Source organism: Panthera tigris, chromosome B3 (genome assembly GCF_018350195.1).
Source record: "Panthera tigris isolate Pti1 chromosome B3, P.tigris_Pti1_mat1.1, whole genome shotgun sequence".
NCBI lineage: Eukaryota > Metazoa > Chordata > Mammalia > Carnivora > Felidae > Panthera > Panthera tigris.
This window is the reverse complement of record NC_056665.1, coordinates 86,328,869-86,343,081: the sequence shown is the minus strand read 5'-3', so window position 1 is coordinate 86,343,081 and position 14,213 is coordinate 86,328,869. Positions and strand designations below refer to the sequence as shown.

The 14,213-nt window shown below is 33.0% G+C and overlaps 1 protein-coding gene across 8 annotated transcripts in view; it reads right to left on the bottom strand.

Moving 5' to 3' along the window:
* The window catches only part of MIPOL1 (mirror-image polydactyly 1), a 320,020-nt gene that overhangs the window by 29,090 nt on the left and 276,717 nt on the right, over nucleotides 1-14,213 (bottom strand). For 7 of the 8 annotated variants that reach the window (XR_006218817.1, XR_006218816.1, XM_042989584.1 and 4 more), the window contains exon 12: nucleotides 12,773-13,003. Coding sequence is in view for 6 of the 8 variants with exons in the window: in XM_042989584.1 (XP_042845518.1) it covers nucleotides 12,773-13,003 (231 nt within the window). In the remaining 2 variants the exon portion in view is untranslated. Of the gene's footprint in view, nucleotides 1-11,788; nucleotides 11,986-12,772; nucleotides 13,004-14,213 lie in introns of those variants that run through there. The other variant, XM_042989586.1, reaches the window with a different exon arrangement.

The following is a 14,213-nucleotide window of genomic DNA, read 5'->3' as shown; positions in this document are numbered from 1 at the left end:
ATGTCAACATTTCAAATTTTGATTAACAGGGAATACAAATCAACCTTATTCAAGTTTTAATTCAAAAGACTGGCAACATCCTTTGGGAGTCTAGTAGAGATAATATTCAATGCACCTTCAAACTTCAGACTAAGCCAGGGGCCTACAAAGTAAAAGTAATATTCAACTTATTAAGCTAGCATCGTCACAGTAATTTTCTCTACCCGCTTTATGTCTGATTCATAAAAACCATACATTCTCAAATTGAAATCAACATTTAGGGTCTAGAATGTAATCCGGACCACCTTACTGTTGATAGGTATGACGACCGATCTACACAGACGATCGAAATGAAGACAAAGTTAACGGTTGACAGAGGTGGTATGGGTAATGACCATGATGTAAGAAACATAAAGTCAGACAGTGGTAGACACTCTGGAGAGTGCACAATTAAAAATGTGGTGAAATTCCCAAGGGTGGAAGAACCATAGTTGTTCAGCTCCACGATACAACTGTCATTTCTGAACCTGAAACACCAGTCAGTAGAAATCACACAAGCTAAGGTAACTTAGTAGGTTTTCATTATTATTTTTTTGAATAAGGGTAAACCAGGAGTGTTTTCTTTTTTTCCTCCAGCAGTGTCTTTTTCATCTTTTATAGAGTATTCAGGGCTAGAACTAGGGTGAGATGAGGGAGGCACTCAATTCAGGTGAAAAATTTAAGGGAGTATTAAAAAAACCCCTCAGTCATCAAGGTAAATAATATTTCAATCAGTATTTAAAAAAATCAAAGTTAACATAAAAATCTTATTATAAACAAAATACCAAAATTTAAATGAAGAAATGATTAGTACCTACTATAATATGGATAAAATTCCTAAGGCAAAACAACTTTATATTGTAGTGAATTTCTTTAAATGATGAGTTTTGATAAAAGGTTGAATGGTTTAGGTCTATCTGCTATCACTTACATAAGCATGGAATATTTGAGTAAGAGAAATTTCTAAAGTGAATTTCAATACAAATCCCTAAATATTGTTTGAAGAAGGTACCTGACATCCTAAACCCCCATGTTTAAGCTTTTCCTGATTTTTAAGGTCTCCTTCGCATATGCTAAGTAAGTTTCCCCAAACTAGACTGCCTGATTCTAGTGCTAAAGTAGCTACTTTTAACTCTTTGGATGACTGATGGATGGCCTTTGCTTGAATTAATCAGCCTGGGGGTTATAAGGTGATGACTTTCTAACATTTTATCTACATTTATGGACTGTCATTCTTTTGTAAAAAAAGAACTTCTTCAGGGGCACCTGGGTGGCTCAGTCAGTCTGACTTCAGCTCAGGTCATGATCTCACGGTTTGTGGGTTCAAGCCCCACATGGGGCTCTGTGCTGACAGCTCAGAGCCTAGAGCCTGCTTTGGATTCTGTGTCTCCCTCTCCCTCTGCACCTCACCCGCTCATGCTCTGTTTCTGTCTCTCAAAAATAAATAAACATTAAAAAAAAAAACCTTCTCCCTTTTCATCTTCCATCTTTTTTTATGTGTATCTATAGACTTTAAAATGTGAAAAATATTCAGGGGCACCTGGGTGGTTCAGTTGGTTAAGTGTCCGACTTTGGCTCAGGTCACGATCTTACAGTTCATGAGTTTGAGCCCCATGTCAAGCTCTGTGATGACAGCTCAGAGCCTGGAGCCTGCTTCAGATTCTGTGTATCCCTTTCTCTCTCCTTCCTCTCTCTCTCTCGATCAAAAATAAACATTAAAAAACATTTTTTTAAAAACGTGAAAAATATTCTGTAATCAAATACAGTTTTCTCCTGATGCATAAATTGTGCCAAATTTGGTCAGTGGAAACCTTTCCAATCTACCTCCAAAGGTTAACAATTTTCATTAGTTTCTGGTTTATCCTTCCTATTCCTTTTATTCCTATTTTTCACACAAAAGGTAGAATATTATAAGTACTTGATTTTTTTCAGTTAGTAATATGCCCTGAAATCACTCAGTAGCAGTTTATAGACATCTTCCTTTCTCTCTCTCTACAGCTGCATTGTATTCCACTATGTAACTATGTCATAGTTTATTCAACTACTCTATCTGGATTACTTCTGTTTGCTGTTAGAAAGAATCCTGTAATCCCTATGTTGTTTCATATTCATAGAGATATATATTCAGGATAGATTCTGAGAAGCAATTTTCCTTAGTCAAAGAGTAAGTGCATATGTAATTTTGTTAGATATTATCAAATTCTCCTTCACAGGGTTTTTACCATTTTGCATTCTACCCAGTAATGTATGAGAATGCATAGAATCCTTTTTACTTCCAGTTTCTAAGATCTATGTGAAGAATCTCTTCTTCCAAAGTTACATGGTATTTACTTTCTGTCTCTGAGGCTAAAATTTATTATTTTTCTCACTATTTCCAGTTCCAAAAAGGTGATTATAACTTTTTATTTGAAATGTGTAATATGAGTAGAAGATATTTTTCAGTCAATGGCTTACATTTATAGAGTGCATTATACTTTTCAAAATACTTTTAGGCACATGCATCATATTTGATCCTCACAGCCACATTTGGAAGTGTATCAGTTCTACCTTCCAGATGGGGATTCTGAGAAGGAACACAATTTAATGACTTCTACATACCCAGTTAATGACAACCAAGGGTCCTGTTAGTTCACTGATACTTCTGCAAGATACTAAGGTGCCTCCCCTCTAACTTTCAATTCTAGTGCTTTCATTTATTATATGTTAGTGTCACTTATTAGATAAAAATATTACGCATAGAGAGTTACTAATTATATTTATTTCACAAGTAGTAGAAATATGAAAGCTATTAATGAGTTATTTAAATTCATATGTTAAGCTTATTTTGGATAATAAAGCTTAAATTTTATAAACTATAAAGGGTTAACCAAATCTAAGAATGCAATTTATTCTAAAAAATATACCATCTTTTAATTCAGAGTAAGATTCACTTATGGAAGCATAAGTAACCAGTTAGAATATAATGAATTACCTTTTAATATATAAGCAATTATTAGGAATTTGTAAAATCTTAGAAAATCAAACACAAAGTAGCAAAAGTGTAATTTTAGACAACATCAAAGTTCAAAGGCTTCCTTTGTACTAAAAATGTCTCTTTGCATTCTCTGAAAAGGGTGGGAAAAAAGTTCTATTTCAAGTATAAAATATTTTGGCCTAAATTTTTAATTAGATCGATTCATCCTTGAGAATGGTAATATATATTTATCCTATCAAGTGAGCTTCAAGAAAATATTAAAGGATGACATTAACAGACATTATAAATTGAAAATCCTCAAACAGAAGCAATGAAATCAGTAAGTGTAAATATAAACCCTGATTTTGGTCTCTTTTTCACAATGTAAACTCTTTTCCATGAACACAATCTGTATGTTAAAGATGTCATTTATTTTTGAAGCTGAAAAATAACAAAAAGACTTTAGACCCACATATAAAAGGTACTCTTTTTATCCTTTTCTGAGACATTGACCTGTATACTCATTTAAAAATGAACACCACATCTTTACGTTATTAAATCTTTGTTTTGATCTATTAGTATTCACCAAAGTGCCATTTTATAAAACCTCACACTGAATAGACAAGGCTGGAGGTGACCATCTGCAGCTTTAGAGTCTGCGTTTGAATTGATGAAAAGAGCTTTGTGTTTTCATTGCCAAGTTTGATTCTTCCAGTCATTAGGCATTCCCCTCAGATCGCATCAATGAAGCCGTGCTCTCTTACACCCATGTGTTAAATTCTCTTCTCCTCATGGTTTCCTTTGCCAGCTCTACTCAAGAATGACTATTGGGTCTTAGCCACATTCTTCTCACAGCTGTGTTAAAAAAGAGCATCAGAAAGTCTTCCTAAAACCCATATGTGTATCTGGTCAGTTCTCTGTCTTAGGGTCACCTCACATTGTGGTGTGATTATACAGAGATTCATTCTTGTTCTTGAACTGTGCTACTCCACCACTCTGGGAAAGATTAGGCCCTCCAGTCAGTAGGGGAGAACTTCTTGGAAGACTGATGTGAAATATACACAGCTCAGAAGGCAAATTAATTTAAGGAAGAAGGCATTTCAAGATTTTAAATATTTATATAGATTTTCACCATTGTGTAGCTTGTGAAATGGCAAATGGTAACATAAAGAGAAATAATTAATATATGCTTTCATATGCCTTTAGGATGCTGTTGTGTGCAGCAAAAGAAAACATCAAATGATGATGATGTTCCAAGGACTATTAGTCTGAATGGTATAAATGCCCAAGCAATTAAAAAAAAATAAAATTCTTAAGTTTAGTAAGTTCCAAAATACTGCTGTTCACTATGTAATTTTTGGAGCTTTATTTTTCACTTTTAGTCTTTTTGCAGAAACATCTGAAAAATAATCTATAGTAGTATAACTATTATTTTCTTATACTCAGGTTAAGAACAACAGAAAAAAACTGTTTGTTGAGTTGCCCAAGAATATATAACAATATGAAGAAGAAAGATCACTTCAGCTACTACTACATATTGTATTGTTACAGAATGATTTTTTTCTTTTTAACTATAAATGATCAAGAATGAAATTTATGTATGGACAATGTTTGTGACTTTACCACTAGTTAAAGCTACACTGAAATAAGCAAGAGATTCTTTTATTCTATATTTTTCGAGGGCCAAGGTGCACATGTGCAAATTCCTGACTTATTGGGGAGAAATAACTAAACATGGAATGGTAGAATCCAAGTGAAATCAGTATTTCTACTTGTTTTCGGGTTCAATTTAGGTCTTATGTAATTATATTTTGGGAATAAAACCTATACCTAGTAAGGAAGTATACATCAGATTTTAGGTGGGTATACTAAGGATTTATTAAAAGAAAATCAGACCTTGATTTATGTAACAATGTAGACTTTTCTATACTAACAGAGAGATATATCATATTAAATTTTCTATGTGTTTAAGAAAAAAAAAGAAGAATAGGGAAAGCAAAGGACAAAGTTGTGAATGAGCTGGCAAGTATAATGAGGTTGAGCAACACCCAAGCAGGAATGATGAAAACTTAAAATTTCATTTTTACAACAGCTTCCCTTTTCCTTTTTTACTACGAAATTATTCTAAAGTACACTAGTGGTTAGTATTATTAAGAAAGTTAAAATCACCTTACATATCTTATTTTTATCAGTTCTAAAACTATTCTCAGGTAAGATGGATGGATGACTTCTGCTGTCTTCACAGAAGTACCTGGGAGCTGTGTAGCTTGTCAAGGGTTAAACAGTAAGAAGGCTTTAACTGGGGCTAAGAACAGAACCAAGGAAAAGGATACTTGTCAGATCATATGGCCACTCTAAGGAAATTACATTTCATATAAACGTGTGAAAATCACATTTGAATGTTTCTGAGGCATAAGAACTCCTGTTTTGTTTTGTTTTTTAGTCTGTCAAGTTCTAGTTAAAAAGTATATGATTTTCATCATTAAGTGGATCCTATAATTTCCCTAAAATGACAGTAACTTTATTTCTGACTTTTAATTACTATAACATTGGATTAATGAAAAACAACAAAAATTACTGCATTTTATTTAGTCTTAAACGGAAACAGCATGGATCTCTCTCATATTTTACTCCTTTGTTCTTCTTCTCTCATTTTTTTCCCATTGTACTCATCTGAAACATGTTTTATCTATCTTAGTAGGCAGAAATGTGTATTAGCCCAACTCTAGATCACCTATTTGAAGACAGGTTCTGAAATGAAGAAGCAGATGAAATATAAGCAGTCACGTTGTAATTTTACTTTTTTAGTCCCTACTCTCAATCTCTTTATGATTCATTCCATAAAGTTAACTCTACAAGGGAATTTATCAGGGAAAGTGAAGATTCTTAGATTTAGAGAATTTCTTTTCTTTAGCCTCCACCCTTTAATTTACACTTCATTAGAATTTTTCAAGTTCTGGGTTAGGCTTCAATTTTAATAATCCTACATTAATCCTTCCCTGGTAGAGAGGAATGCCATAGACAATTAACACTATGTTTCTTTTTCATGTCAAAGTGAGACATTCTCTAAAGATAAAGGTGTAAGCCCAACTCTAATTTTTATAAAAAATATAATTACATATCTATCAAACTTGGTATCTCTGTGTGTGTATATATACATAAGTAGCTCTAAAGAAATTTACTTTATGTACGTGTACTCAATGGATGAGAAAGGTGATCCATTATACGAATGTATGATAAAATAAAACTTTTTATAAAATACATACTTATTTGATAGTGTATAAGGTTTGTCTTTCATAAGTTAAATATATATTTAATTTAAAAATGTGTTATCATTTACTGAAATCCAGAATATTAAACTCTTAAAAAGCATAAAAATGACAATACCTAATTGGATTTAGATTCAGAAGGTGCCCCCAGCGCTGATTGGGAAGTTTATCTGCACATAGATTATCACAAATAAATTGACTTATTATTTGCTGAAGTATACATATCATATCTCACAGAGCTTTTAAATCTCAAACACAAAATACATTTTGAAGAGCAATCTTCAGAAGTTTTAAATCCTCCCATTTATTGATAATAGTCAAAATCAACTTTCAACCTTATATTAAGTAATTTGCTGATTTAAACCTTATGCTGAGTTGAGAATTTATGAGACTTATTCTTTGATTCAATCAACAAGTATTTACAGTGTTCAGACATGTGTACTATTGCCTTGCAACTTACAGTCCAACTGAGAATTTATTAAAAAAAGAAAACATCACAGGTATAGTTGGCAAGAAGCAGAGTAATTTTAATGAAAACAATACAACTGTATTAATCTATGTAAAGACATATTACCACAATTAGTTTTTATTGTGATTAAAATCAAAATCTGGAGCCAGCAACAAAACTGAAAAATTTAGTGATGTATTTTGATGAAAATCATAGGCTTCTTAAAAAAAATAAGAATACAGGCTTTTTTTTTTTGCTTTTTTTTTCCCCCTTTAAGCCAAGAAACTGTAGAAATGCTCTGTTCCCCTTCCCAGCACTCAGAGTCATCTACCCTGTTTTATAATTCAACCTGCAAACAGATTAAGCAGCTGAGTTTGTGGAAAGTATGTTTGCTCTACGCTAAGAACCCTTGTGTGACACTATGGCGACTCCCCTGACACCTCGAAGAGAACTACAGACAGTTCTTACCCATCAGCAGGGAAACCGGGCTGAGAATTCACAATTTCTTTGTAACCTCAACTTCTTCACAGAAATCAGTATTTGACCAAGAGGCAGGAAAGACTTTTTGTTAGCTTACATGTTTTTCTTCTTCTTTTTTTCTGTCAATACCACTCAAAAGCTTAGGATGCCCTATATTTCAAAAGGAAATGTTTTATGCTGATCTTTTATACTTTAATTATGCAATTGGAAACTAGAACACATGTAAATAGTAAGTACTTGTTTTTTTTTAAGTATGGAAAGAAAGAAAATTTTAAACAGTGACATTTTTTCTTGAAAACACATTTAAAAGTTTACAACTTTTGTCCTACATCTTTTTGTCTGATCTATTTCTTATATAGTTACAGTTTATGAGGGATTTCAATCATATCAGTGTAAATCTGGTCCATAGTAAAGATGATATGTGATAAAAGTTACTTCACTGTAAAATCTAGAAGCTTCTGAGATCTTCTACCCTTATAAGCCTGGTTGTAAATACTTTTAAGTAATTATGTGTAGCTTAGGTATGTTAAGTATAGTCAAATATGTTTTTAAAATCCTTTGGAAAACTCCTGTGCTAGGCCACAAGAACCATATCTATAGACAGAAAGACAGATGGGAAATAAAATATAGCATAAAGAATAATAGAGTCTTAAATCTCTAATGATGATAAAAACATCACTTAATGGACTGGTGTGTCAGTTTTCTCTTTAATAAATGAGGATTATGAGTGGTCCTTGGCAGAATCATTAAGAGAAGCTTTTCTTACAAAGTTCCTGTGGTGGTAACCTGCTCTTAGTTCTCTCCTACTTCCACACAGCTCACCAAAATAAGTGTATCCAGGATTAGCCAAAGAGCAACTTAAAAGCTAAATGATAATGTGCTCTTCTTCCACAATCATACACATTTTTAAAAAAGAAGTACCTGAAGACAGTAATGCTTAACCCAAGGGAATGGAAACTTTAGGCTTTATGACACCTGGGCCAGGAAGTTTTTTGTTTTTTATTTAAGATTTTATTTTTGGGTAATCCCTACAACCAACGTGGGGCTCAAACTCATGACCCCAAGATCACGAGCTGCATGGTTTCTGAGTCTGCCAGGCCCCCCCCCCCCAAGAAGCTCTTGGACAATAATGTCTGATATTCACTATACTTTTCCCTATCAGTGTTTCTGCCTACAAATATTAGCTAGTTTCTAGATGGTAATTCTGTACCGCTTTCTTCTTCAGGAATATTCCTATAGGTCAAAAAAATTAAGAAATTCTTTTGACTCTAAAAGAAAATATAAATTTAAAATTCTACAATTATTAGAAATAGTATATAGTCTCTCTCCACTATTACTGAAGATTTCAGGTCTTTTAAATGTAATTAAACTTGATGGAAGTTGGTGGTTAGGACAAGGGCTAAAAGGGCTAAAAGCTGATCACTAGAAAGTCCCATATCCTGACTTTGAGAAGAGTGCTAAGAGTGGCGGTGCCAGTGAGGGAGGCAGTCAGGACTCACTGCAAAGCTCACACTTTTCCAGGAAACTCTTCTACTAGCACTGGGTACTGGGTTGGTTGAAAACTTTTTTTTATCTAGGGCTTAAAGTAGATGAGTGCACATTTGAAATTTTCCTGTGTATTCCCAATCTGAACTGCTTTTACTTTATTCTGTCATCTCATCAACCTATTAAATTGTTCTGGTTCATTTATTCAGAAGTGTTTACAGAGTACCAACTTTATATCAGGCATCTGATGAATATGTGGAGGGAATGTGGATACAAAGATGAAGAGAACAGCGTCCATGTCTTGGGAATGCTCGATGGTGGGTAATTTTGCAGGGAGTCAGGTAGACAGGAAAAATATAAACAAAGCAGTTATAACACCCAGATGATTAAGACCTCTAACAAAGGTATGGACTAAGTACTATGAAAACAATAAGGGGCACCTGGGTGGCTCAGTCAGTTAAACACCCAACTCTGGATTTTGGCTTAGGTCATGATCTCATGGTTGGGGAGTTCAAGCCCCGCATCAGGCTCTGTGCTGACAGTGTGGAGGTTGCTTTGGATTCTCTGTCTCCCTCTCTCTCTGACCCTCCCTGCTCTCTCTCTTTCTCTCTCTCTCAAAATAAACAAATAACATAAACTTAAAAAAATAAAAAGATAAAGAAACATCACAGAGGTAACTTAAATTAACATCTGACTAAAGAGTAACAAAAATTTGACCAGGTACTAGAAGGGAGGAATATGCTTTAAGAAGAAGAAATAACATGTGCAAAGATATTGTGGTTGGGGTCGTGGGAGGAAATGATACCAGAAAAATGTGATAGGCCTCATATGCCATGCTAAGTTGTTTATGCAATAGTGTGCAGGGGATGAAAGGACCCTAAACATTTTAAATAGGGAAGTAATATAACCTGATTTAAGTTTTAGAAAAATTAACTCTGATGGCAGTGAGGAAGGTAAACTTGCGAGCTAGAGGCAGGTAAACTAGTTTCATGATTATTTCAATAGTCAAGATGAGGGATGATGAGGGCCTGAAGTTATGCAAGTAACAAGTTAGCATGGAATAGAGGGTATCAGGTGATTCTCAGGTAGGAAACAAAATAGAGATTGACAGCAAAGTGCATGTGAAAAGTAAGAAACAGTGAAGGAATCAGGACAGTGCTGAAATTGCTGAAGACCATTAGTGAGACAGGAAATACAGGAGAATGGAGAGGGCTTTATTTTCAAGGGAGGAATTTTTAACAAAAATACTATGGCAACACACAAAAGAGAGTGATTTAACTTTCTAGAAAGTTGAAGAAGACTTTGTAGAGAAGAGATACTTGAACTAGTTGTGTTATTTTGATAAGCATGATTATACTAATAATTTATAGAATGTTTATAATAATAAAGTAACTGGCACTGAACTAGGTATTTTAGGTGGTATCCAGGTTATTACTCATATCAAACCTGCCTGTGAAGGCAGTATTACCATTTGAATTTTTCATCTGAGGAACTTTTGCTTCCAGGGGTTATGCAATTTGCCCCAAATCTCACAGGTAATAAGTAGGAAAGCAGGGACTGAAATATAGGTCTGTCTGACTTGACTACAAAGGCTGCCTCTATCCTCTATGCTGTACTGAATCTTCCTGGATAAGTTTTTCATGGGGGAAAAGGGTAAAAGGTGACAAGCAGAGGAACCCATGTATATAAAGGTATTTAGTCTTGAAAGACAGAGCCCTTCTGAAGAATGAGATATTGCAGTGTGGAGTGAAATGGCAAAAGAAGGAGAAACTATGCAACATGCATTATTCTAAAGGCATTACGTGTTTATCTCATCTAATTCTTACCGCATTATGAGGTGGCAGTATTATTATCCATATATTATGATCTACATCAGCACAAATTTTTAAAATAAAATGTCCAGGTTCACATACCTACACATTTTGAATCCAGATCCTGAGCTTTTAAACCACTATGCTATATTACCAAAGATATAGGAGTATCTTATTGTTTAGGATGATTATATATTAGTTTTATAATAAAAATATAATTAGAAATGGGCCATTGAATTTTTTAGTTAGGAAATTACTGGTAATCTTAAAAAGAACAATTTCAGCATAAAAGTTAGCCAGTGTATTGAGTAGCACAACAGTGAATAGGAATTGAAAAATACGATAGTGAACATAGATCAGTCATTCAAGAAATTTGGTTGTGAAAGAAAAGGGGAAATGTGGACCTTTTTAGTTTACATTGTAATTACTACCTAGAACACTGACATATTTACAAAGGACCTTCAAAAATAATTACTAGTAACAGTAATTTCAGATTATATGGAGAATATTAATACCATCTAACAAAGTCTTATAAGTTGGCTTCCTGGGAGGTTATCCTTTTAAATGCAATTACATAGGTTGATGCCCACATTAACTGTAATGAAGATATACTGCCCAATGGAGGGAAATTAAAAATAAAATACAGTAGGTTGAATATGAACAGGAAAGCCTCGTAATATTTTATCTAAGTCTTACTGCTGGAAATCAGAATAAAAGATTTAACACTTACATCGAAATTTAACATTTAAATTACATAACTCTTTCATTTAAACTCTATCCACTGGTATCATTCCATTAAAACCTTTTGATCTGTCTGTTGTTAAATATGACGAATAGGACAATATAGTAATTTTTCAAAAGGTTAAACCTGTTCAACTTAAAGCATTATCTGAGATGATGTTATTTCTACTTCTTGGTATACAAAGTTTTTTTTTTTTTCACAAAATAATAATAATAGTTGAGGAGATGTAAAAAATAAGAGGTTGATGAAGTTTCCAAAGATTTTATAGAAATCTAATTGGTCTCTGGGAAACAGTGTTTAAGGGAATTTTAATCATGAATACAAATTAAAGATTATATGTAAAGAAAACTTTGAAATTTGTAATTATTTGTAGACTTTAAGAGCTAAATTAGATTCTGACTGTCAAAAGTTATTGATTTGTAATTTACAATGAAATGAGATCTACTTATGTATCTTAGTGTTTTTAGAATGTTAATGTACATTGTGACTAACTGGGTAACAGTTTCTGACTGAACATAAACCTAATCTTTAAACCTACAAAAAATATAATACTTACCATAAATCACAAATTTCAAGATAACCTGATTGTAAAGATTTTAATAAGCATGAATAACTCCTAATCTGTTTTAAAAATTGGTCTTAACTACAGATTTACCTGACTTTGGGTTACTATTCAAAGCATAATTTCCAGGATGTTGGGGAAATTTTTGAGACGACTTACTTTCAAATAAGAAGTGTAAGAAGAAAATTTGAAGTTAGCACTACTTCATACTGTGAGACTGAAAAAAATAATTAAGGAAAAAGGTATGTCTTAGAAATTAAAGACAAGTGTTGTAATGACATAATGCTATTAACAATACTTAAAGATGGGCTCAGTTAAAATGACAAGTTCTATTACATTAAAGCTGCCTTAGGAAATTCTGCTACAATGTTCAAGTCCCATAAATTAACAAGTGATTTCTTTGTATGATATATGTTAACATTTTGCTAGCTATCATAAGGCTGACTTGTTTTGTAGCTTTATTTAAATTTTAATAAAAATGCAAAGATCATCAGAAATAAACAAATGTAATTATGCACTGTGAAAAGCTGTATTGAATACTTCAGAAGGACAAAACGTGAAAATTAATTCCACTGTAACTATTCTATGTGCCTAGAGGTCTCAGATTACAAAGTCACTCACAGATGATCTCAACTCAAGCAGGATTATCACGAAGCTAAAGAAGTAAAGTTGATTACGTGACTACCTCTTCCCCTTGCCAATAACTTTACTTATTACCTATGAGAGGAGTTTCTCATGTATGGCCTTCATGAACTGATGAAGACCAGTTATTAAGTACAGGTGGTTTGCCCTAAATAGTGGCCATGATTTTCAAGTAAATGACCCCAAATATGGATATGATAGGCAATCTAAAAAATAACAAAATTCATTCGTCTCAATCTCCTTTGTCTGAAACCACCAACAGTATGAATAATAAGTACTATATTATTTTAGTTGTCAAAAGAAAGTGTTCTGGTTTTGTTTTGTTCCAGGCTTTTGAAATAATGCAAGATCATTTTACTTACTTCTGAACTTTGTCATTGGCCGCTTGGGAGGCCTCCATGGCATGCTGAAGCTCTAATTCCATGTTTGCTCGATCTGTCAGAGCTTGCTGCAGTTGGATAGCCAGTTCTTCATTCTGCTGTTGAGTGATGGAAACAATGTTTTCTCTATTTTTTAAAGCTTCTTCATAAGTACCAAGGGTATGGTTAAACTGATCCTTCAGACTTTCTTCTTGGGATAAAGATTTATGTAAGCTGAGAAAAATATAAAAATAAATAATTTCAACATAAACATGCAGTCTTACTGACCAATAATCTACTTAACAAAAATCTCCAGTTAGATATACCCATTTCTAAAAGTCAATTGAGACATACTTAAAAGGGTAAATAAAAATAATTTTTATATCACAATATTACCCTTGATAATTATTATATTTCTCTGCTTCTAGGCTGAAAGCTACCCAGACAAATGATTATTGATGTTACCAGAGCATACAAGAAGATGCTGCAAGATGTTAATTTAATTACATCAGTGTAAATATTACATTCAATTTTCTTTAAAAGGAATAGCAGAGAATTAGAAAATAAAGCACCTCTAGGTAAATAAAAGAATATAATAAGCTGACTGCAAAGAAGTGAGAAGTAAGAGAATGGGCATCAGTTTAGTAGATCCAGGGTTTCTTCCGCTGAGCACTTAACGAGAATGAATGAGGTTTGTACAAATACTGATCAGCCCATACACAGATAGAAATGAAGTTAAAATCATTAGTCTGACTGCACAAAAATAATATGTATTCAGATATACTTTCTTTTTGTTAATGAATCTCATGCCAAATATATCCACTCATTAAGTCATACAGAGAAATAGCATATAAATTAAGACTAAATGAATGCAGAAGAAAATGCAGACAAATAGAACCCTAAAATGCTAAAGGTCAAATCTTTGATATGTCATTACACCTACCACCTGAGGTTATTTTGAAATGGCACCAAGCACCTCACTCAATTAAATAAAGACATTTTGAAAATATAAATATTTAATAAGGGAAATTTAAAATCCACACAGGAGATGTTCTTTTTTTATTAAATAAAATCATTTCAGTATATGCATACAAAAGAAATGTCGATGGGAGACTTGAAGTAAAACAACCTAACTATATAATACAGATTGATGATGTGAAAAAAAGTAATATAAATCTTAAAGCTTCAAAAAGCTAGTCAGGGAACTTTAGCACTGGCCAAATATCTAGTCTGATACTTTATTTAAAACTGTTCAAACTAAAGTAATTATAAATTTCTTCTTTTGTTTAAGTAACCTATAAATCTCTCCAGTGTGCTCACTTTGTAGGTGTCACATAGAAATAAGGACATACAACAGGGACAGTTAGCATACCGAAATAAATTATCTCAAGATTCAACTTAGTTCCTAAGAAGAAAGACTGCTATTAAACTGTGGCCAATTGAT